This window comes from Dipodomys merriami, unplaced genomic scaffold (assembly GCF_024711535.1).
Source record: "Dipodomys merriami isolate MVZ:Mamm:240054 unplaced genomic scaffold, mDipMer1.0.p SCAF_17, whole genome shotgun sequence".
Lineage (NCBI taxonomy): Eukaryota > Metazoa > Chordata > Mammalia > Rodentia > Heteromyidae > Dipodomys > Dipodomys merriami.
The window spans coordinates 12,886,285-12,911,382 of record NW_027203048.1 but is presented as its reverse complement, the minus strand read 5'-3'; the positions used below and the strand labels follow the sequence as shown (position 1 = coordinate 12,911,382).

Here is a 25,098-nt window from a genome sequence, read left to right as displayed (position 1 = left end):
TAGCCCTCATCCAAGCTGGCCCAGAAGGGTAACTTCAGCAGCCAGAATCCTTGATTTTGGGTTGGCTGTTAGGAGTGGAGGTGATGACAGATCCCCTAGGGTAGAGAAAAAATAAAGTCACACACATTGGTGTTTCACCCATGCCTCCTATGGGAAATGTCAAGTGGCCATTGAAGGTGACAAGGGCCACCTCAGGGAGAAAAAGAGTGTCATGGATAGGCACTGTTCAGTGAGAGCTTCACAGAGGACAGTGAACATGGGGTGGGGGGATGGTGCATTTCAGAACCCTCAACAGGGGGTTGAGAGGAGCACAACAGGATCCCTAGCCAGGAACATGACCAACAAGCTGGCCTGAAGCAGGGACAGGCAAAGGGAACAACCAAATCTTGGAGTGAAACCCTGCAGGGATGGGTATGAATGGTCTCTGAACAGGGGAGAGATACAATGCAGAACAGCACCTATTCTGTAGAATCATGTCCCTCTGCTCATTGTAGACATGCCCCCCCTTCCCCACCTCCTGGCCCACACACATACACCAGAACCCTGGCTGGAAGGAAGTGGTGAAGATGTCTCCATGTAGGTAGTCGATTTCTTCCCGACTTTTTAGGAATGGAGATGGATGGGGAGAGCCGGATGGTCTAATCTCAGCCATAATTGAAATTTCAGTCGCACACACTTAAAGGCAAACTTGCATGAATCAATAGCATATTGATTTACACTACATTTATTTTCCCTTACACACTGCAGAAAAAAATGTAATTATCGCTTAATTATAAAATTGCCATTTTACAATAACACATCTGACTGCCTCAGCCTACAGCCGGAAGCTGGAGTGGTAGTCCTTTGCCTTGCTGTCCTGGCCCAGAAAGTGACCCAGGCTCTTGGTGTGGACCCTCCACTGGAAAGATCTCATTAAACTGTTGTGCCTCTGGGGCCCATTGCTGAGGTGCATGCCTCCACTTTAAAGCGTGGACTGAAGGGAAGGCAGCTTCTCCCTTTTGCTGGGAGGTTCTTCTCCACACCAGACCCCAGGACACCTTCTGTGACACATTATCCCAGTATTCATCAACTAAATAGGAAAAGAAGCAAAAGTCTATTGCATGCAAATCATGTGTCAAGGTGTGTGTTAAACACAACTGATTGCATGGAGAGTGAAGTCATGGATCTTTTGTTGCTTAAGGCTAGCCAAGAAGAGCTCTAGCAAGGAAGGAACAATAGCCACACAGGGAACTGACTATTGAACTACAGATGGGAGTGGTGTAGAGAGTAACAGCGCTCAAAGAGGGCTCTACACCTGTTCTGTGGAGCAGGTGGGGAATCAGAGTATAGGCAAAGCATTTCTCTATGGTCTCTTTATACACACAGGTCCTGGGAGTGGCAGGAAACCCGTGACCGACGGAAAAACCAGCTATACGAGAACAAAGAAGATGGAGAGTTTTGGTATTTACCCTTCTTTAAGATTGGTGTTTTAGTGGGGGTGCTGGTGGTTCATGCCTGCAATCCTATCTACTCAGGAAGCTGAGATCTGAGGATCATGGTTCAAAGCTAGCCAGGGCAGAAAAGTCCATGAGACTCTTATCTCCAATTACCCATCAGAAAACCAGAAGTGGAACTATGGCCCAAAGTGGTAGAGTGCTAGCTAGCCTTGAGCAAGAGAGCTCAAGGATGGTGCCCAGACCCTGAGTTCAAGCCCCATGACTGACAAAAAAAATTTTTTTTCAATCTCTTAACTACTGTCCAAGCTCTCAACCCTTCCTCCTTTCCCTAAACTTTTATGAGGATGGAAATAACATTGCAAAGATCCATTTAGAAGAATCTATTTTCTCTAATGAGACATAGATGGGGTATGGCTATCTACCCTTTCTTGGGCTAAAAATTACCTGGGTGATGAGACACTGGACTTTTGTGGGCAGTTTGACAGCAAAGGGGGAATGATATCAGAAGCTTCAAACCAACAGCTCCTTGCAAACTAGAGCCCACATCTTCATGCCATTTTGTGAGGATTCTAAAACTTCAGTTCCCTCCAATGGGGATCCCACAACTTCCAGCCCAACTCCAGTGTTCTGGGTGGGATGTCATTGTCATTACCCAGATATCATGCAGAAATCAATGTTTTGAAAATACATGCTCAAAAAGAAGAGAAAATACATACTCAGAGCTAGGTTTAAAAAAAAAACAGAAGAAAGAAAATACCTGCTATATGCATGCATCTTTGAAGAAGATGGACATTTCTTAGAAGGGCTATCTGGTTTACTTATTGTCATATTTAAATGTAATTTAGCATGGGTGACTAGAAGCCTGGCTCTAAATTATTGGGAATCAGAGGGACAAATATAAAAGAAAAATATTCCCAATATCTCCACATTCATCACAGTAGGAAGTGGGAATTTTAGGTGTGGGATCCATTTTTTATATCTTTATTGTAAAAGTGATAAACAGGGAGATTACAGCTACATAAGTAATCCATTTTTGTTTTTATAAAGACTTCAACAATGTGCTTGGCAAAGAGTCCCCTGGAAGGGCAAGCTCTGCCAGAATCTAGGACCCAGAGCCTAGAAAGCCTGGACAGCATCCTGCTGGCCATGAGAGTACCGCAGTTGAATTAATAGATCAGGGAAATTGGTAGTGATACTTTTCCTGCCAAAAGACAGACCAAAACCCAGACTTTGACTCTGCCCTTGCCCTTTCAAGACCAGGAGGGAAGAGGGACTGAGGCAGGAAGGTGATTGATGCTGCATACACCAGAATCAGATGGTGGCCTTTGGGTAGGACAGTGGAGAGTCAACTTCAGGGAAGCACAGATGGTGCCAAAGGAGATGGATCCTCCTCCTGGAAACACAACCAGTGGTCATTTAGTCATGTGCATCTGTTTTCCACAGGATGTCATGTCAAGATTTCCAAGAGAACTTTTCTTGCCTCTTTATATGTAATCAAGTCCCAATCACCTTGGACCATGGACTCACACCTCATGAAAGATGGGGACAAATGATATTTAGGAACCTAGGAAACACTGCAGGTAGGTATGACATTAATGGTCATTCTGACTGACCTAAAGCAGTCAGCTCTAGCACAAGCCTTCATTTCAGTGCTTTCTGCCTTGATTCTGTATATATCTAGCCAGAAGCTGAAAAGAGAGGGATTTCTCAGCCTAAAGGAAGAGCTACTGCTCCCTCCAAGGAAAATGGCTGAAGGTGGGTATAAAAAGGAGGATGTCCCTTCATGCCATTCTACAATCCCACTCACCTTCAGGAATGCAGGAGTCTGTCTGCTCCTCAATAAATAGCCAGGTTGTGAAAGAACACTGGGCAAAGCCAAGGCCTTGGTTAACCCATTATCTTTGATGTACATTACCTTTGTGACTGTAAGAATATACCTTGTCTCTTTGTTCTCAGCCTCCCTAACTATAAACATTAGAATTAATAATCCCTGTATTTCCTTAAATGTACAAAACACTATCCAGAAACCAGGGAGAATTTCCTGTCCTGTCTGGGTTGTAAGGTAGCAGTAAGTAGGTGCCTTTGAGCCTGTCTTTGGGCTGTCCTGAAATGTATGGCATAGATTGTGACCTTAAAAAGTTTTCTCTCTCATTGTATCTCCTCCTTCCTGTTTGTAATATTAAGAAGTGAATTCAAATTTGATTATGCTACTATATCATTGGTAAGGAAGCTGTAAACAACATACGCATGTGTGATTGTGTACGTGTATGTTTGTACCTACCTGTCCACAATATTTTACTTGACTGACCCTAGACCCCAGGTGACCCCATTTTTGACTTATAGCCTCTTGATCACACTGGTACTCAGAGAGTTTTTTCATCAGGAGACCTTGGGCTGACTCTCCAGGTCACCTGAGTCACTGTTACTGATTCGTTTTCCTGAGCTGTACCAGTCTGACCACATAACCACAGCCCTCTTCTTTGGATAAAATGCATACTAATGTACTAACCAAAATTATACACTAGAGCCATTTTAAGTAGTTCCTTACAAGGAATAGAGGGGAAGGAACAGGCAATTGAGGTCCTACTATGTGTATCCTCTTATTTGGTCCTCATAGAAATCCCATGATCATGACAGTCCTCCATGTCTAATCATCCCTTTGCAAATCTTCCCAGTTGTGATCCCAATGTTCTCGTACCCATTCATTTCTATCCTGACTTATCAGCATTGCTGGTTGTATTTAAATCTATGGTTCCCACATTAGTTCACTTTTTTCTTTGCTTTGGCTTCAGTGGGCATGCCTACATAGAAGGCACTGTGAGTTGTCATCTCCTTGCCTGTTTTTCCATGCCCCCATTGATGTTTGAAGCTTGATGCCATTTTAAGACTCTAATGTACTGCCAGTGTATAAGTTCATGCATGCCTGAGGACACTGGAATGTCACTTGCCATGATCAAAATGGCCCTTGTGTCCAAATTTAAGACTTTTTTTTAACTAAGTAAGGACTATACTCTCCTATTTTCAAGATGAAGAGACTGAGGCTGAGAATATAAGGAACTAAGACTCTGGGGAAGGGATCCAGATCTCAGGTCTCCAAATCCAGAGTTTATAACCTTACTTCACAGAGCTCTCTGAGCTGAATATGGCCCCAATGAGAAGTCTGCGTGTTGATAAGCACCAGTAAGGGCTCTTTCTCACACAGGAGGACCTGAGAGTGATTCTCAATACTTCTTCTCTGTGCGAGAGCTCATGGAAGGCAACAATGCTGTTGTGTCGGTCACTGTCATGCCACAGAGCTTAAAGGCAGAAGATGAAGAATGTCCACTATCTTTCCAGGTATTCAAGGTAAGGCCACCTGGTTCAGGGCTTGTCCGTTTGGGGACAATTGCATGTAGTAATAGGACTGGGGATAACAACCAATCAGGCTGGGAATGTTGGGTACATACACCAATGATTTGGAGATAAAGCCCCAAACATCTGTGGTGTTCACCTGTCCAATTCCAAATTTTCAAGAACTCCAAAAAACTAGCAAGGAGATTAGAGTTGACAATATCACCAAAGGACATACCTCTTGGCAGTGTCATTTGTTGGGTTTCCCTGTTATGCTACAGAATCGAATGCCCATACCTCAAAAAGTTGCCTGGTCCAAGAGTAGTTGTTGCATTGATGCAGATTCTTCAGCCAGCCTCAGATCTCCTGAGTCAGAATCTACAAGGACAGAGTCAGAAACTTTGAATTTTAACAAGCTCTTCCCAGGCAACTTGTAGTTCTTATGTTGAGAATCCTGGGTTACTTTTTTGGGAGGAGTTTAAGAAAATACCAGGTATAAACCCAAAGCATGTTTTCTCTTATGGTTAGCCCAAAGTCCAGCCCTAGCTCAGTGAGTGACTCATATGTAAAGGCATCAGCTGGGCCATTTCTCCAAAACCAGGGCTACTCGTTATCCCAGGTTCCTCTCTCCTCCCTGACAATCCCAACCAGCTTCCAGTTCCCACGGGTATCAGCATGCATACCACTATGAGGCCATAACCAGGAAATTCAGTTTTTAAAATACCATATAAAAGAAAGGTTACATCAGAAAATCTGATACCTCTATTTCCTCTTTCTCTCCCAAACATTTCAACATATCCCAAAGATAAAGATGACGTTCTCAAGTCATTCATCCCACAGCTTCCCGGCTCTAATAAAGAGCACATGTCTCTCACATGCTGGGGAACACTCATCTCCTATCAGACTTGAAGACATGGGGCTCATGTCAGAGTTCATGGCAGAACTAGGACTAGGTACAGTTTCCTAAGTGTGTTGCCAAACACACCTTTCACCATAGAGCCAGAGGTCTGTTAATAGACTGGGGTCAAGCTGTGATTGACATTTCAGAACAATTTTAGTTTCTGCTCACTGACACTAAGGCAAGTTTCAAAGTCCATTTGTAGCCCATTTGTAGTCAGGCAGGGCACCTGGGTATTCTACTCTGATGAGACCAGTCTTGTGCACTGGTCATGGACCTCCCTAGGGAGAAGGCCTCATGATAATATGAAACTTCAAAGCCATAGGGATAGTCACATTCATTGTCTCAAAACCTCGATTATCCCCAACTTTATAGATGTGGAAGCCAAAGCTTGGAAAGCAAGAATGAGCTTTTGAAGGCAAAGCTAGAGGTGATGGGGTCCTGTTTATTGCCAGCACTTAGGGTCCTAGATCTCAGCAGAGCTTAGGCATTTGCCTTTCTGTAATGCCCAGAGTACCAAGAGAAACAAGGACTCTAGTTCTACCAAGAGAGACTTCTCTCTTGCTGGATATTTCTGTGACCTTTACATGTTCCTATTTCTTTTGCTAAATTCATCAATAGTCAAAGTTCCAGATATATGTGGCCTATAGAAGAGAAATTGTCAGGATTCAATAAAATGCTTTAGAGGTACTCAAGTCTGCCTGAGCTATTAAAGAACATCTCCTAGGGATACAATATTAGATACTTGTCATTTTTATTACCGCCTGACATCTGAACACTCTTTCCACCTTCAGGGCATCTTGGTATGAGGAAGAGAGCTGCTCTAACTGTAGCAGCTAAAGAGGCCAAATGTTATCACTCCCTGAATCTCAGATGCAAAAAATGTAGATGTGTGACCTAGATTTGTCCCCTTTGATGTTACCCTCACCGAGGAATCACATCTGGCCACTCTAAGCTTTGGTTGCTGAAGAATTAAGTAAAGGGGTAGGAACAGCCAAAGGTTATTTACAGTAAATCTTTGAGCCCAGCAATTCAGTCCAACCCCTCATGGGGTTCCCACGCACTTCCTGCCCAACCATGCAAGCTGCAACACGAACTATGGGAGTTTCCCTTCCAATCAGTGTCTTTCCACTTTGCTCTCTCAAACTAGGTACAGTTTTCCCTTACTGTGAGAGGGTTCTTATTCTCAGTGTCTCCAACTTTGGATTGTGAGAAAAACGCAAGGCTAGAGGTAAAGGGAAAATTTGGGAAGAACAGTGAAAACAATTGAGACACCTGATCTACCGGCCAGGAATGATCAGGTCAAGCACCAGACACCAGACAAGTCTATTCAAAAAGAAAAGCTTAACAATTTTCGCTTTTCTTCAGGTGAGAAAGAAGACATGAGAGGATCTAACTTCCTGGGGTCACAACTCCTACACCTGCCTTTTGATCATCACATACAAGCCTGGGACCCCTGATCTGGGCAGTACCTCAGCCAGTTTTTTAATACTACCTGGGTTACTTTTCTCCTTTCCACCAGAAATGTATTAGTTCTCAGTTTGCTGCAGGAGCACTAGAGATCCCAAGTGCATTAAACACCAAGGCTCTAGCCCTTGACAACTCAAAAGACACCATTTGCAATTCAGCTAAGTAGCAACCAATGTATGTGCCAAAGACCAGGCTCTCAGGCATCCTCAGGACTAAGTAGGGTTCAGTGCTGACCCAGCTGAATTGAGGCTCCAGGTTTGTGGCCAGTGACTCTATGGCTGCTGTGGGAACAATGCTCTGTGGACTAATATAAGGACACCAATGGTGAATGAACAGGCAGGATCAAGTTAGAGTAGTGAAATGGGACAAGACATTCTATCTTTACCTTAAAGCTCCTCCTCCAGAATAGACTTTCACCCTTCCCTTCCAGCTTTCCCCTGGCTGAAATATCTGGGAAAATCAACTGGTCTGTCCAGGTTGCATAGTGGGAAAGAATTAAAACCCACATAACCTGGGAAAGTCTGTGCCCAGAAGGGATGGACCTTCTTACAAAGCATACAACACAACGTGCCTTATTTCTAGCCCTTCTACATAAACTACTGAGCCTGGATTTCCACATGCATAATGTAAGATACCTAGTGTCTGCTCACAAGGTCATGGTGAATGTCCAGCACTTGACATAGGAACACTTCACAAGCTGCAGAGAGGTTTAAAGATAGAACTGCTTCCTCAGTGCTTCACCCCACTGAATGGAAAGAAGGGAACCACAGCCTCTTCTCATTCACGTGTACCCCAAACATCCATCCCTACAAGCACTGAGGGTCCTAGAACAAATTCCCATCGTATTTACAGGGGTACAAGGCAATCCTTGAAATTGCCTTCTTATGGAAGCTCCTGGCTTTGGGGAATTTGCACTTGACCTTGGGGAATAAGCATTTGATCCGTGTTCTGTCTTATCTTCAAGCCCTGCCAACGCCTCCCCTTTTCTTCCCATATTCTCATATTGTTATGAACAGTAACCACATGTTGCAGAGGGGAAAAGGAGCTGCCTCATCCTCTCAGACACCTTCTTTCCTCATCAAATTCTCTCCCATGCTGTTACCCACAGATAAGTAGGTTTCTTGTTTTTACAACCCTGCACAAGGAATCAGCAATCATCTCCCCACCCCAGCCTGTGCCAGAAAACAGGTGGATCACACAAGAAGAAAGAACATGGGGACTTGCAGCAGGCTGGGAACCACTTGCCTTCCTGTTGCAGTCAGGCTTCCTGAACTAGCTTTCTTCCTCTTTCCCGCAGGTGGACTCTCAGGTATGGCTCACCACCATCTTACCAGGCTTCTCCCATCTCCGGTGCTGTCCCTTGGTAAAACGTTATACTTCTTCCAACCCTGGGCCGTGAGTTCAGTCTTGCTACATCTTATATCAGACAGCATTTTAGAATCTCCAGACATGTCAAGAAAGAAGGAAAATATTTAGCAGCCTTACTCTGCAGGTTAGACCTCTTTAGGGTTCTCTTGTTTAGCATTCAAGAGGGACTTGAGCCTGATAGAAAACACTGATGAAGCCCACCCTTATCTGTTTAAGTTGCGCATCATTAAGGGACCCCTGAATTAACCACCCTCCAAATCCACCAGAAAGCAATGCTAGGCTTCCACATGCTGTTTCAAAGCACATCCTCTAGCAATGCTGACAAGTAAATTGTCCCCCCTCGTAATCAGATGACATGACCCAGTATTGGTGAAAGGCGATTTAACCATGAGGAAGGGTGGAAAAGTGACCCATAGGTACTCTAACTCTATGCTATGAGCTTTGGCAATGTCCTTGTCTCCACGAGGAAGGCCCAGTGGATAGAAGGGGAAGGAAGATGTTGCCATGGGAAGTAGATGATGATTGTGTTCCCTCCAGGCATTGCAGAAGAGCCACATCAGGAAAACAGAGGCCAGTTCAAGGAATCTCAGAGTAGTGGACATTTAGAAGTCCAGGGAGAAGGCTGGCAGCATGGAGGCCTGGCCCAAGGCTGGGTCTCATCCACAGAACTGGGGGTGCTCCCTTGCACCCCCATGTCGAACAAGAACATATGAAAGGACTTTGAAGGAATCACTCAGGTATAAGGAACAGATTGATATTCTTACTCCCAGCACTGGGGAATAGAGTAGAGACTTGGCCCAGAAAAAGGCCAAACCCCCTAACTAGAATACTAGAGTCAACCCTATATCAATGCAAAATGGGCTTTAAGTGCTAGGCCAAGACTTCCTGTCACCAATGACTCAGACTTTATGGTGCTGCTGAGCAAGTCCACTCTGAAAGAACAGGAGCCTGGTCAGGTCTGTAAGAGCATCATGGAGGTAGGAAGTGGGACAGCAGGTATGCCAAGCCACTTCTGCTCTCTAGATTGTAGGAGACACGGCTCACACCTCTACACATACACACATGCCCAAGCCACAGGGAATAGCTCACCCTCTGCAGAACTCGACCCATCATTGCCCTGTCAGAAGTGTCTGAGCAAGCCAGACTCTCAGAACTCTGGGGACTACTACCTACATCAGCAGAATTGCTTCAGAGGCTCCACTCAGCCCTGTGCTGTATGCCTGGGGCAGTGACCTGTCTCCTGTCTCACCTCGGAGCCAAGCCCTATTTCTACCCCTTAAAAAGCTTTCCCCTTCCCCTGTTCTTCCTCTGAGGCAGAGCTCATAAATAATCATTTCATGCTGCATAACCATTCTAAATGGAATCCCCATGCTCAACGATAGTGGGGAAAATTTGTTTAGTAAGGGGTTTTTATTATGTAATATGGATGTGACATCCTATAATAGGAACTGCATTATATTTATTGTTTTACCGCTAAGAAAATATTGAAATAAAAGGAAAATGATCAGGGCTTATTATTTTCCAATGAGAAGGAATCTCAGGGCTCAGCTGGAGAGACGAAACAGAGGAAGGAAAGGATCCAACTCTGCCATGCCTGGAATATCTCACTAAAGGTGCTGGACAAAAAGAGATCTAGGGATCCTCAGAAGAAATTCAGCGTTAGAACAATGTCAGCAGTTCCATAGAGGTCATGTTAGCAAAGGGAAGAAACCAGAGATCCTAATGTAATTACACATAGTGAGATGGCTGCACGGCATTATTTCTTTGCATTCACCGTGATGTCTCGGGGCTAGATGAAATACCAGTCTGTATTCTCTTGGGTATTTCAGGTCAGCACTTTCTCCTTTGCCAGGACTGGGTGAGCAGAGAGGGTAGAGGTGGGGACCAGTATCCCATGCAGGGAGGTGGGGAAGCTTTCTCACAATAATGTCTCTTCTAGTTCCAGCACTTTCGGGAGAGATTGCCACCCACGTTTTTCTCCATATTCAGAAATGCTATCCAAGGCATAGATGATAAAACCAAAAGCAACTTCACAAAATTTTGCCATCTGAGCCCTGGGACCTATGTCGTGGTCCTCTCAGCACACAAAGGAAAAGTCGAGTTCTTGCTCCGAATCTTCCTGAAAAAGCCAGACAGTGACAGGTACAGGATTTGGGGGGATCCTAAGTGTTTTTCCCTACTTAATTGGGTAAAAACACATGACACCATTAATTCCAATGATCTGTGGATTATACATAGCACATACTGTGTCCATGGAGACCCAATATAGATCTGCTTTCTAGAAACTCACTGTGAACCAATAATTATTCTCTAACTGGATGACAGTAGTGGACCACTCTCGTCAGAGGGACTGAGAAAGGGAATGAATGGGTTTTGAAGGAAAACAGAATTGAATGGATTAAAAGAGAAGGTCATATATTATATAAATAGAAGAAAAAAGGGCTGAGCAGATGCATGGAAGTAGGTGAGTACAGGGCTTGTTGAAAGTTAGATAGCACTGGCCATCTGCATAGAAAGATGACCATAACACGTATGTCCATGTGTCTTAAATGTGGTTGAAATGCAGGGTAGGTCAGGCAGAGAAGAGAGGCCTAAAAGGAAAAGAGACCCTCTGATCCAAGAGGGTCTTGAATGTCAGGTCAGTGGGTCAAGAGTGGAATCGACAAGTGTTGTACTGCTCCCTCTGGCCTGAGACACATATTGTTATAGTCAGTTATACAGTCTTTATAGTGAGTCTGAGAGAGAGGCCAGGAAGCCATTACCACCAATTCAAGGTGGAGCATGAGGCAAAACACATGATCTTCCTGGTAGTGTGGGTCTCTCTTTGCACATGTGTCTGATTGTGAAGGATGAACTGCTTACAAGACCAGTGCATGTCAAACAAAAAGATAGTCACACAGCCATGGTGTTCATCTGTTCACTAAGGCCAGGCCTGCCCACTATACATCCTGTGACACAGGACGTATCAGTCACACTGAGGGTTGGTATCCTTTTGATCCTGTTCCCTTGATTTTCTAGGAATGCAAACCACAGTTTCAGCCACAGAGCTCGGAAGGTAGGTGTGCAGGAAGGTTACATTGGTGAGCCACATCCCATCGTTGGCCACATCCCATCCCATCCCCAAGAGCTTGTCTGTCCTTCTTCACCTCACCTGACTAATGAAAACAGAGGTGCCATGATGGACCAACGATTTCTCAAAGGGTGAGAAGAGTGGGAGGAGAAGACCAGGTTTCTAAAGCCAGGCTGGACCCAACCATTTTCTTTCCAGAAACTTTTCTTTTCTTTTTTGTAACTTCACTTTTCTAATGCTCCACAAAGATTGTTTCTGGCTCTCTCAGATTTAGGTGGGACTTGTGCCCTCATAGTACTAGCTGATCAATTCCCCAAACGTTTAACACTAGCTATTTTTCCTTTGATCCAGGGAAGTCTTTCAGAAATTGGATCCCAACAAAGAATTTTCTACAGATATGCTCAGGTAAAGTACTCAGCTTGAAGGAGCCTTACTCAGGGCCAATGATGGAGGAAGAGGGATACAGAGGAAGAGGATACAGAGGAAAAAGGGACCTGATAGATTCTCTAATCAGCCTCTGTCTCTCCCTGTACCAACTCCAAAACTTCTCTAGATGCCAAGCTCTAAGAGACATACATTATCCCCTATTTGGGTAACAAATGATAGAACACAGAGTTAGAAAAGGAGAGGATGGTTATGGGGTGAATATATGGGGAGTGTTGCATTTTAAACCTTTAACAAGGAATTGGTAGTATCCCTTGAAATCTTTCCTTCTCCAGATTGGTTCCCTCCCTCCAAGCTGGCATCATGTCTCCCAGGAGCTGGCCAGCTTCAGAAATCACCAAAGGTGCTCCTCCTGCCAAGCTGCCTATGTGCACTAGAAATTTTCCTAATGGTTTAACAAACTGTTGTAGAAAAAATGCTTGACTCATCAGGATAAAACAGCTGCCAAGGGCATTGCACATGGGCCTTTTACCATTAAAAACCAGGTTGGTTCAGGAAGTGGAAAGTGATACAGATGATCATATATACCATGTTGGCTTGGGCCAGGCAGAGACCAAGGACAGGAAGGGATGCCAAACCCTGCCTCTACAATCAGAAGGCTAATAGGGTGTTGGTATCCAGGAGGCAGGCCTGGGGAAAATAAGCGAAGTGAAGAGTGTTGCTAGAATGAGGAGTACATGTGGCAAAAAATGCAGCTGACTGTGAATCTGTCTGGAAGCCACACTGGTGCAAGATTCAGGCCACTGCTGAGTTTGACTCTGAGGGCTCTCTTCACTTGGTGTATGACAAAGACAACCCAGATCATTATTGCCCCCACTGCGTGAGCTCTTACAGGCAAAGATGACTTCATGTACATTCTTTGGCCCAGAGGAGATCATCAGTTCTTAGAATCGAAACAACATGGATTCTTTTTCCCCCCAGAGCAATGCCCAGACCATGCCCCAGCGTGGTCAGTGGGTCCCAATCAGGATGCCTGACACAAGGCTTCTTCAATGCATTCTCATGATGGTTCATATATCTGTCCCTCTACAATAAAAAATATAAGTTGCCATGTAGGTGCAGATTCTCTGATCAGTGCTTCCCAAACAACAGCCAAACGTCTCCTCCTAAAGTAACCAGCAGCTTACATTGGGTCTTGATGGGAATTAGAACAAGAGGAAGACAGAGAAATTGTTCCAAGCTCACCTCTCAGCTAGATACCCTTGATCAGGACCCATCTGGCACCATTCTATACAACCTGCAATTATCCTTAGAGACTGCACCCTTCTAAGACATTTTAAAGCAAAATGTTCCCCCATGCACTTACTGTGCCCTCTTGTTCTCTTATATGGATTCTTCTAGCTGTAAACTAATAGGATACCTTGTTACTACGAGCACAGTTAGTTTCATTAGACATAGCAATTGTGGGGTCTGCATATAGGAAAGGGCGGATGAATTTGGGCTCTGGGCTAGTATAGATCCATCCATCATATATTCAATTGGTAACCATTTTCCAACTACCTGATATATTCCCGGCACCACATTCCACTGGAGAATACTAAATAGCCCTTGGGTGTCTCACAGACAGGCATAGAGGCAGATGTGAATCCCTGAGGAACTTGTTTACAGAAGCAGCCTCACCATCCCTGCCTTCATCTCCTCAATTGCCTTTGGCTGGTTGCAGGATGTGACATACATCCAAGATGGGGAATATGGATAGGGAAGCAGATGTGGCCCATAGTTCACACTGCATGTAATCTATGGGCGATTCCATACAGGTTGGAGTTCAAAGTGAGGTGTCAGGATTCTTTGGGAGAGAATGTCAGTTACTGTTAGGCATGTAGGACCAGCTCCCCGGACATGCCTCAAATTTGAGATGTTTGAGCACTGTGCTGAGGTTTTAATTTCAGACACTGGCAGGACATTTTCTTAGGGTTCATCTTAAGGGCCCATGCTTCTTCTTGGAGGGGAATGGAACAACCCTGGAAGATGGACAGGACAGTGAATCTGTCCCCTTTGAGGTACTGGTTCTTAGGAGAACCCCAGAAGGTACCTCTTGCCACCTAATCCAACCTCACCCTAAAAGCTACCCGCTGGGAAACTTCAATCTAGTGCCAGCTTTCCAAGTGAAAGTTCCCCTAAAGCAGAGAAGCACTGCTTCTTGACAAAATTGTCATCAAAGACCCTGCCCACTAGGTTTCCCAGAGTCACCAGTGAAAGGCCAGTGTAGTTAAGTCCTGCAGAATTTTAGTTCTTCTTTCCCTGCAACCTCCATTGCCTCCTGCTTTCAATCCAAAGAAAGCCAGGACATCTTCCTTTCTGCTTCAGTGACTGAAAAGACTAATGTTAAATAATGCACTCAATTAATGCAGCCTCTCTTAGCTAGATTTCAAGTATTTTTAACTCCTGTCACACACACACACACACACACACACACACACACACACACACACACACACACACACACACACACACACACATACACACACACACAGAGGCTCTTTCTGGAAGCAGATGGGGAACACATCTAAACAGGATGCATTGATTTATTCAATAGTCCTTATCCTGAGAGGCTCCCCAATGCCCAGCAAGAGGTATGGATTTAAGGAAGAAGAAGAATTGCTTTTAGACCAGGAATAAATGGGGGAGAAATGTAAGAGAGCCCAGAGCCCAGATCAGGTTCCAAAAATCAAGACTGACTGGCACCTTGGATGCTCAGGGAAAGACTTATTGGCATGGCTGGAGCACCAGGTCAGACTCTAGACAAAAGCTGGATGGACTCAACATGGAAAGGGAGGACTTGGAAATTGGAGAGTTGGACAGGCATGTGCTCAGGTCCTGGCCTCTGTCTGATGCCTTTGTTCCTCCCTTGTTTGGATCAGGGCCTGGACATTGATGCCACTCAGCTTCAGAGGCTTCTCAACCAGGAACTCCTGACAGGTACCATCATCCTGGAGGCCTGCTGACCTCACTCTCATCTACCCCTGTCCCCACTCCTGGTGACACTTCAGTCCTTCTGTTTTTCCCTCCTCAGGACCTCCTGGGGATACTTTCTCCTTGGATCAGTGCCGCAGCCTCGTAGCTTTGATGGATGTATCCTTGGCAATCATCTCCTCCCCGACCCAAGGAGCTCTGTGAGCGTCCTCAGGGCTCTAATTATGGCTCAACAAGAGCCTGGGGGCCTGTTGATGCGCCATTAATTAAATAAGTCTCTAAATCAAAGCAGTACTTACCACTGATCAAGTGCCTACTGTGTGCTGGGATCCTACTAGTATGTATGTATGTATACATGCGTGCATGTATATATGTATATATATATATATATGAATGCATATATATTCTCATAATACTTGAAACCTTTGTGATACAAATATTGTCCCACCATACAGTGGAAGAAACAGATTCAGAAAGGTTAAGTAGCTTTTCCAGAGCACATGGCTAGTGAGGACATATACCTGAATTTGAAGTGGGAGTTTCAGCCTTTGAAGTCACTGTTCTAACTTCTTAAACTGCCTCTTCCTATTGGAATGACTTACCCTTTCCCTAAAAGCTATTCCTCTTCCTCCTTAACTCTATACCTGCTAGAGAGGTCTTCAGCAAGTCCCTGATTCAATGAAAATAACAATCACCCAAATACAAAGAAGTCCCCTTGGTCCACACAGCAGAGACACCCATTACTGCTGACACAGTTTGCCATTCATGGCTCACTGAGTTCCATGACTACAGGTTGTGTCCTGCAGTCTCCTGACTCTCATCTGACTTCCCTGCTCTGGGGGAGCAGCCCTTTCTCCCCTGCCCACCCCAGATCCCTGCAGGCAGGATCCCAGCCTGGTAGCTACTCCCCTAGCGGCTGTCTCCTGAGACAGATCACCCAGCTCTCCAACTGTTAACGAGGCTGGATTGCGAATGCAAAGCCAGCCATTGTAGAACAAGAGGGATTCTTGATGAAACCATAAATCAAGCCCTGTCTCTGCTGGCTGCAGTCACTTAGAGAAACAAAGGAGCCCAAGCGGCCCTCACAGTCCCAGGGCCCTGGGGGACAGCCCTGAGGGAGGTCCCCATTGGCAGAACTCTGCCGAGTAGACTAGTGGACCCCACAAGTTCTCCTTCTCCCCCTCATCCTCCCCCACAGATCCTTTTCCTGTTGGCAGAAGTTGATTCTTTACCCTCCATTAGTCACCAATCGTTTATCCTCTGGAGTGATCAGGACTGCATTAATGCACACGTTTTCCCTCCATGGGGCTGAAATACTAACTTCTCCCTGTGCTTGCAAAATTGCAAGTCCCTTTTGTTTTCTTTATCTTCCCCTGACAAGGAACCCAACCCAACTTGGAAGGCCAAGTTGGGGCTCTTCCTCCAGATGCAAATGAAATAGGTTCCTTCCCTTTCTTGAGATTTCCTTCTTCTTCCAGTAGTCCATTTCCCTTAAAAAAAAAAATCTAATCCAGGTCAGCTTCAGATACAATGGGAGCCCATTGGCCTGGGACTACATCCAGGTGACCCTCTCCTGAGGGAGTTACTAGTTAATGAATGAAGCCTTCTCCAGTTTTGTTGGCAGGACAATCAACATCTACCCCCTGCTCATTGCACCTTGGACTGGTTAACTCTTAACTTCTCACCCAGCTGAAAGTGAACGGGCGACTTGACCAGGAAGAGTTTGAGCGACTGTGGATTCGACTTCTCCACTGCCAGGTACGGGCGTGCTCTCTATGACTAACACTCTTACGTGGCTCAAATTAACAAACATTATTAACAAATAGTAACAATTAAATATTAACAAATTAACAATGCCTGAGTTCAGGGGTAAAGAGGAGAGGAAACTACACTCTGTGAAAGACATGCAACAGAGAAGGCCAAGGCACTGCTCAATGTAGCAGCTGGATGTGGAAGTCGGAGGAAAAAGAGGCCACTGCGCACCAGGGCTGGAGCCAGCAGCCAGCAGCGCCTTCTTCATTTCTCCTCAGATTCATTCTATCCACCCTTCGTCTGTGACCTTCTCCCAATTTCTTCCAATGCCTTTCCCACAGAACCTACTGAAACACAGACATGGTTGGTCTCTGGCTAGGTTGGTCTCTGGCTAGGTTGGTCTCTGGCTAAGTTGGTCTATGGTCTGTGACCTCCCATTATCCTCAGGACATAATCAAAACTGATTAGCAGAATTGGGCCCCTACTTCTGAGGCCAGAAGAAGCCCTAATTACTCATCCCACTTCCTCTGACCCCAACTAGGAGATGTCCTATAAAGACTGTACCTTCATACCACTGTCCTGACATTCCCTATCTCCCCTCCCTGCACCCCAAGACCGGTGACTGTCCACCTACCCTAAGAGTCCAGCCTCAGAGACAATGTTCCTGCTGAAGCGTTCCTGCCGGCCCCCACGATGCAATTAGTGTCCCCACTGGTTCTTCACTTGCAGGCTCACATCTGGGAGCACAAGCCACCCACCTTGCCATGACATCATAAGCCACCTTATTATGTCATTCTTAAAAATAACCTGACCTCATGCTGAAAGCAGGGCTCACTCACAGTAGAAAATACAGATGCGCAAAGATACAATTTTAAAAGGAAGCATGATCTTGCCCAAGATAAAATTTACAAAAACACACAAAAGCATGATCTTGCCAATCAAAGAGAAAGCACGAAGACCTAACATGTATAATAAATTATACATACATACTAAATAGAAGTATAAGCTGTTTCTTCAAAAGATGAAAAACACCAATATGTCAACCAGCCAACCCTACTACTACATATCCCTGTAACATTATAATTCTAAAGGCTGAAGAAAGTCCTCCAGGGTGGCTATGCCAGGGTGCCATACCTACCTCTGACCCAGGATCATTTGGTGTCTTGCAGGGACTGTATGTCCAGCCATTCTTAGATTGCAGGATCAGGGTAGGGGCTCCCCTATAGTCATCTATCCCCAGAAACTTCCACAGTACATACAGAATTTTGAATATAGCAGTGTTCAAAATTGCTGAGTGAATGGCAAGATTAATCAGTTATTACATGAATGGAGAATACTAATGGAGAACTCAGGAGGTCTGTCTGTCTCTATGCTTACCAATATCAAGAAAAGGCTCTCAAGCTACTACCACACAACCCTTGTCTCCCATAGTTGCTCTCACATGCACGCTGGTGGGTTATTTTGGCTTAGCAAATCTCCTGTGGGCAGCTGTGCACAGACCAAAATTAAGAGTCCTGTAGTCAGTCCCAAGGCTACTGTATACCCAATCCAAGTGTTTCCTCTGCCTGTCAGTTTTCTCACCTGGGAAGTAGCAGGATGACCAGGATGGTAATGAGGATTATGTAGACAAGTCTCAGGTATACGCTGAGATGTGAGATGTAATGGTTAGAAACATGAGGTATAGAAAAGGAGAAGTAACTTGGGCTAGGACTAAGCCCTAATAGTTTATGATCAAGTCTGCTCTTAATCACTGCCCTACCAACTCTCGAGAGTGTACCCTGCTCATTTCCCTCAAAGGTGGCACACTGCCTTACATCCGGAGCCTGTCTAGAGGTGGGACAAGGAAAGGAAAATACGTTAGCCAAGGAGAGTTCACGGCCCCCAGCCATGAACAGATGTGGCCTCCCACAAGTCCTGTCCTTCCTTCTGTTTCCCTGCTCACCTCTGAGCTGCCTCTAGGCAAGCTTTCACGAAGCCATCTCCAGGAATAGAAAAGGGATGTTCAGGACTTCCTCTGTCCACATTCTCTGGATCCACATAAATGTCTCATCGGGCTTTTGTGTTTGTCTTTGTTTTTCCCATCAGCATATTTTCCAAAACATTCAGAAGAGCTCCAGAGTTCTCCTCAGCTCCGATTTGTGGAAGGCCATACAGAATTCAGGTAACACAGAGGCCTGTGAGCCAGGAAGACTTGGGGTTGTGGGGTGAGTGTTACACCCACATTCCCAGCATGCTGCAGGCAAGGTTGGCGCGGGGAGGCTGGTCAGTCAGGAGAGGAGACAGCTGTACAACTAAGCCCTCCCTATCTACACTGACCTCAGTGGACCTCCAGGGCTCTGAAATGAGACATCATCCCCATGCCGGAGTTCTCCTGGGCCACTCAATTTTCCCAGCTGCCTTTTCTCCCCAGTACAGCTCTACTTGTGAGACAATAGCCCTGCATGATGGATACCTTACCAGGAATGGAGCTCATCTTCCAGACACTTCTAGCTCAGTGTCTGGGCCATCAGGGTTAAATGCCTATGGGCTGGCAGATGATCTTGCTTCTCTTTCTTCATAGAGGTTTGGGACTAAATTAAACCGAATGGCCTCTGTTGGCTCCTAGGAGGCAAAGCTTTCAGTCCAGGGATAATGCTAACAGCACCTCAGGACGCATAAATGCTCAGTAGTTCACATCACATCACAATCACATTTAAGTTCCAACTTCTAATCATGTCATCTCACTTTGAACTGGGAAGGGTAGGAATCATTACCTCCAGAGGAGCAATGGAGAAAATGGGTCACACAAAAGCTGTGTGATTAAGGAAGGCCGGTTTTCTTAATAAACTGTAAAATCATATTCTCCAGGTTAACTCTGGAAGGAAACGCTCCAACGTTCTCCCTCCCTTGGCCCTTGGCTTGGGAAGGAGAATGCAAAATGGTGTGCCTCACTGGAATGTAATTCCTCCCCTTAATTCCTCATGGCAGGGAGCTGTGATGCTTAAACCTGATCTGCACCAGTCTCCTGGCAGGCCTGTGGAGGCATAGAAAACAGAGCTTCCCCTCACTTTTCAGTTTAGGACACCGGGGGTAGGGGCTGGAGAGTTTGCATCTCTAACAAGTTCCCGGGTAATGCCCCTGCCCCTGGTCTGCTAGTGCATCTTGAGAGTCACTGAAGAGAAAGTTCAAGATGCCACCCTTAAAGAGCCTTCACTAATGACTGCTGAATTTTAAAAAAGAGAGAGAAGTGAAATAGAAAATAATTCTAATGCAATCCAAAAGCTCCTGTGAGGACCGGCCTTTCCCTGAAGGACCAATTTGGAATTAAATCTCCTTTATCCAGGGAGACCAGGCCTGCCCACACTAGCAGCATCCATGCACAGACCTACAGAGAGTCATGGGTTCAGGGAAGATGGTTGTCTTATAAGATCAGCAGCAAGGAAAGGCCTGAAAGTAAACCCTGGAAACCCCAGTGCTCCATCGGGAGAGAGTATCTGATCATCAGGAAGGACAGTATGGTTCCAGAACAGAGTCTCAAGTCTCTTGATTTGGTCTCTGACTAACCTGTAGGTCTGGGTCACTGAGGATCCACAGCCAACAAATTAGAAGACACAGGACCATAAGAGAAATTCTGGTTACCAAACTAGATGGACTGGGTGCCAAACCAGGCTGAGTAGAAAAAGTGTTAAGAGGCCAGGAGATCCTCTAAACAGGATTAGCAAGTCTCTTGAAGCAGAGGGTCACCTTAAACCCTGCCTCCTTCCCACTAAGCAGTCTGTGGCTGCAGATTTCCTTACAGGGATTTCCATCAGCTATGAACTGCAGGATCTCCTGACCCTCCGGTATGGTGACAGTGTTGGCCGAATCAGCTTCCCCAGTCTGGTCTGCCTCCTGTTACGCTTGGAAATCATGGCAAGTGAGTGTCCCCGGGTGCCATCCTGCACACCTTTTTCTTCTTTGGGCTACTGGGTTTTTGTTGTTGTTGTTCTTTTTTATTCAAAGCCTTGTGTTGTTGCCAGGCAGGTGCTTTATTGCTTAAGGCATGCCTCCAGACTTATATTTGCTTTTAACTTGCATTATTTCTTAACGAGAGTCCCACTATTTTTTCCAGGCCAGCCAGGGCCGCAATCTGCCCATTTATAATACCTGTGTAGCTGGGATGACAGGCACCATGACCACACTCGGAGTTTTATTATTTTTTTTTAATTGGTTGAAACGGGAGTTCGTGAGCAATTTGCCTGAGCTGTGAGCCATGATCTACCAGGTTTCAGGCTCCTGAGTGGCTAGGATTACAAGTGTGAGTCACTATGCCTGGCTCTCATCCCGGAGACCATCATTGCAATGACCAAAGAACACAGGAAAAGACTTGAGAGACTGCTGCCCGAGGCCTGAACAAGGCCTCAGAAATTGTAGACTGGCAACCTCCCAGAATTGCCCTTTCTTCATGACAACAGCCAACGAAAGCTGAAAATTGAGTAATCAGCAATGTCTTTATCTTCCCTGATGAACTCCTCTCCCCCAGCATTCCTCTATCAGAGTCTCTCATTTCCTCCTTACCCTGTCTAGCTACTTTTGCAAGAACAAGTTTAGTAGTGATCACTCGTCTCTTCTACAGGTTGTGGTTATAACTGACACCTACTCTGTAGTCACACAGACTAAGATTTCTATCTGTAATGAAGGAATTCCACAACAGACAAGTGAATAGGGGTGGGGAGAAGGTCTTTCTTCTAGCTTTAAAAATCCAATGATGGAGACCAGAGGGTTAGACAGGTTTTGGTAGCAGAGCCTTTGTTTGAAATGTTGCTTGAAATGAAACTGTTAAGGGCGAGGTAGAGTGGGTACCAGAAATACTGGATCTTGGCCTCACTCCTACTATGAGTCAGCTTTGCAAACCCCATGCCTCTGGATGGAACAATGAAAAGACTGAAAGAACTGAGCCCTGGGAGGGTAAATGATAAACCTAAAGCACTTTGGAATTCTCTAGAAGACTATGGAAGTCTCCAAACTGTTCCCATTAGAGAAAGACTAGTCTGCCCATGCCCACAGAATGTGGTAGAATGCAAGGTATAGGGAATCCAAAAAGGGAGAGGTCACAGAGCCATTCTGAGGTGGGCCTAGAACCATCCCATGGCACAGAGTTTGGCCAGAAAGAGAATAGGATGGAGAACCATCTAGCCTTTGGACTGCAAGAGCTGCTTTCAACAAAGCCACCACACAGGCTTCTACCTTCACATAGGCCCTGACTTGGCCTGCTGTACTTCTCCTATGTCCATCAAGAGCTCCCCTATGACCCAGCAATCCCACTTTTGGGTATTTACCCAAATGATCACAAACAAGGCCATACTAAAGCTACCAGTACAACTATGTTCATTGCAACATTATTTACCATAACAAAGATACCCAGATGTCACTCAGTAGATGAATGGATCAAGAAAATGTGGTATATATATACAATCGAATTCTATGCCTCCATCAGAAAGAATGACATTGCCCCATTTGTTACGAAATGGAAAGACTTGGAAAAAATTATATTCAGTGACGTAAACCAGGCCCAAAGAACCATACGTCGCATGGTTTCCCTTATTTGCAATAACTAGTATATATCTGAGTCAAGCAGAAAAGGTCAGAGAAGGTGATGTTAGGTGAAATGAACCCCAAGATAAGTATTCAAATGTTTTTTCTTTCTTGCAATTGTTTCCAACATATTCATAAGATGATTTCTTTGTTGCTTTGTATGTCCCTCCCCCATGGTATAACCCCTACTTTCATTGTATTTGATGTTGGTATAATTTGTGGAGGGAAAGGACAAAAACAAACCGTTTAAATAGGGATTCAGGTAGACCCATTGCAACAATGAGATGTACAAGTCATTATGTTGAAAAATGAACTTTACAACTTCGGTGGGGCAGGACGGGGGCGGGGGGGGGGCGGGGGGTGGAGATGGGAAGGGATGGGAAGAGGAAACAAAGGAGGAGGCTACAATGCTTGATAAGAAATGTACTCATTGTCTTGCCCATGTAATTGTAACTCCTCTGTATGGTATTTTCACAAAACAAACAAACAGATACCTTTATCTTTCTCCTAGAGGCCTTTCGCAACCTCTCCAAGGATGGAAAAGGACTCTACTTGACAGAAATGGAGGTGAGCCATCTTCCCATCCCAGCAGCAGGCAGAGTCCCAAGTCACCTCTCCCCGATGGATTCTAGGGGGAATTTCTCTCTCGGAGGTTATTGAACAGTTGTCAAAGGCCAGCCTCACTGCTGGCTTCCCCCACACACACCCCCACCCCCCCTCCCACCTCCAATTACTGTCTTTATATATTGCTGGCTGCCAGGCTGCTTTAGGATCTTGGCAGACAGATTTTATTTTTTTCCAATAGCTTAATAAAGCAGAGGATTATGTGGGAGTCATAAATCCAACAGGGAGCTGAAGAACAGCCTGCTGAGCTCACTGTACATTCAACTTGTTCCCACTGAATATTAGAGCCACCCAATCAGACAGCTGGTCGACCTCAGGTATACCTCTCACTGCCTGGCTATTTAAGGAATAGCGGAATATGTGTATGTGACAAGAGGTTAAAATCTCCTGCTTGAGAGGAATTAGCTGAAAAGGGGTAATGAGACTGAACCATGATCTTCTAAGGGAAGAAGATGGGGTGTTCCTTATTCCCCATTAAGGAGGTGGCAATGATGATGTTTATTTCTAGTGGATGAACCTGGCCATGTACAACTAAGGCAAAAAGTACAGCAGATTCCATCGACAAGGTAAGACATGGGGCTTTGAGGATTTTTTCCTCCTCTGACGAGCATTTCCCCTAGTCCTGCAGGAACTAACTGTACCTAAGACTCCCTGGGAAGAGGCTCCTTAGGGAATTCTGACAGTTTATCATCTATGAAGCAGGCTCAATTGCTCGAGGACCCTAAGTCTTCAGGCCAATGCTTCAGATTGCATCTAGACCACATAGAACTATGAGCAGTCATGAAGAGTAGGGACTAAAAGTTATGAATGAAGAAATTAGAACTCTTACAAATTCCAAAGAGTAAAGGCAAGGGGAAGGTATAAAGTGATAGAAGCAACTGTCAGGTCTTAGATTACCTCAGGTCTACCATTACCTCACTGTGTAGCCTTGGTCAGACCATAGGCAGTTGTATGTATATCTTTGACACGTGTGCTGATGAATAAATACCTATATTTCCTCTAATTTCTTTTCATAGAATAGCCCTTAGCATTACAGAGGGCATGGAGTTACCTAACTCTACTCTATGTAGTAGACTCCCTGGCAGTAGGTTCTAGAATCAAAGGCTGAGTAGTTTGATGGTTTGTGTCCCCATGTCCAGGTGCTATGTTGCCTATCTTGTGGTAACAATTTACTTCCCTAGAACTAATTCCCTCCATAATTCTATACCAACTCTATCCCCTGGACCATTACAGGGGAAAAAAAAACTAGACATGCTAAGGCTTAAAGTTCTTAAGGACATCTCTGTTGCCCTACCCAATCAATGCCTGTCTTCTTTAGTGATGCTTGTTGGTTTCCATCTGTGTCCTTCTTGTGACCATTCTCTATATGTCCTAAAGGTCCTTTTGAAATGTGGGGTTCTGGCTAGGAATGTGGCTTAGTGGTAGAGTGCTTGCCCAGCATGCATGAAGCCCTGGGTTCTATTCCTCGGTACCGGAAAAAGCTGCAAGTGGTGTTGTGGCTCAAAGTGGTAGGGTCCTGCCTTGAGCACAGAGAGTCTCAAGGACAGTGCCCAGGCCCTGAGTTCAAGCTCCAGGACAGGCACAAACAAAGGAGAAAAAGAAAAAGAAATGTGGAGTTCTCCATGAAGCAGTCTTGAGATCCATATGTCCAAAACTCCATTGTATCTGTAAACACTTTGTTAAATCTACCAATCATGAATGTACCTTAAAATTCAGGAGATAGGCATTCTCCATGGGCATATACAATTTTGACATAAATACTTCCTAATGAACATTTGGTGCTTCCTAATGATCACAAACGAACAAACATTGCAGCAATCATTGTCAGTTTGACTCAACTGTATTTTCCTGAATTCCCTTTTTATTCCTTCTAAAAAAAATAAATCCCTTCCCATTTTATCGTGCCACCTGCAATCTGCATGATTTTTAATACCAAGAATGACTCCCTAATTGTGTCTTAAAGCTAATTTGGCACACAGAGCTTAAATTCTTGGACTTTTGAAGTAACTGATTTCTTTCTTATAATCTTTTCTCTGTCTAGAGTCCCAATTTCCTCTTAACTATTCTACTCTTTCTTGTTTTTGAAGATGATATGAGAAGAAAATAGCATGGCTATACAGATTTCAGTCTCTCTCATTGATGCCTGTTATCAACCCTAAGAATGCCCTCTGGCCTCCTCATTAAACATCCTGATGCCCACCATTTAACATCACTTAATAAGGTAGATAAGTATATTTATT

At 45.0% G+C, this 25,098-nt stretch overlaps 1 protein-coding gene and 1 long non-coding RNA gene across 5 annotated transcripts in view; one reads left to right on the top strand and one right to left on the bottom strand.

Annotated features, from left to right (window-relative positions):
* Positions 1-25,098, top strand: part of Capn13 (calpain 13) — an 85,189-nt gene that overhangs the window by 49,254 nt on the left and 10,837 nt on the right. The window contains exons 9-22 of one of the 4 annotated variants that reach the window (XM_070025309.1): positions 1,366-1,440; positions 2,880-3,016; positions 4,639-4,781; positions 8,432-8,497; positions 10,442-10,644; positions 11,521-11,557; positions 11,924-11,977; positions 14,878-14,935; positions 15,030-15,088; positions 16,619-16,687; positions 18,767-18,842; positions 20,448-20,576; positions 22,746-22,801; positions 23,367-23,424. In XM_070025309.1, the coding sequence (XP_069881410.1) occupies positions 1,366-1,440; positions 2,880-3,016; positions 4,639-4,781; positions 8,432-8,497; positions 10,442-10,644; positions 11,521-11,557; positions 11,924-11,977; positions 14,878-14,935; positions 15,030-15,088; positions 16,619-16,687; positions 18,767-18,842; positions 20,448-20,576; positions 22,746-22,801; positions 23,367-23,393 (1,189 nt within the window). In that variant the 3' untranslated portion in view covers positions 23,394-23,424. Of the gene's footprint in view, positions 1-1,365; positions 1,441-2,879; positions 3,017-4,638; positions 4,782-8,431; positions 8,498-10,441; positions 10,645-11,520; positions 11,558-11,923; positions 11,978-14,877; positions 14,936-15,029; positions 15,089-16,618; positions 16,688-18,766; positions 18,843-20,431; positions 20,577-22,745; positions 22,802-23,039; positions 23,117-23,366; positions 23,425-25,098 lie in introns of those variants that run through there. The other 3 variants (XM_070025310.1, XM_070025308.1, XM_070025311.1) reach the window with 3 other exon arrangements.
* LOC138829172 (uncharacterized) lies at positions 5,067-17,394 on the bottom strand. Its single transcript, XR_011372501.1, has 3 exons — positions 17,316-17,394; positions 8,466-8,575; positions 5,067-5,144 (listed from the first exon to the last, which is right to left on the bottom strand). It is a non-coding gene; the product is annotated as an uncharacterized lncRNA (long non-coding RNA).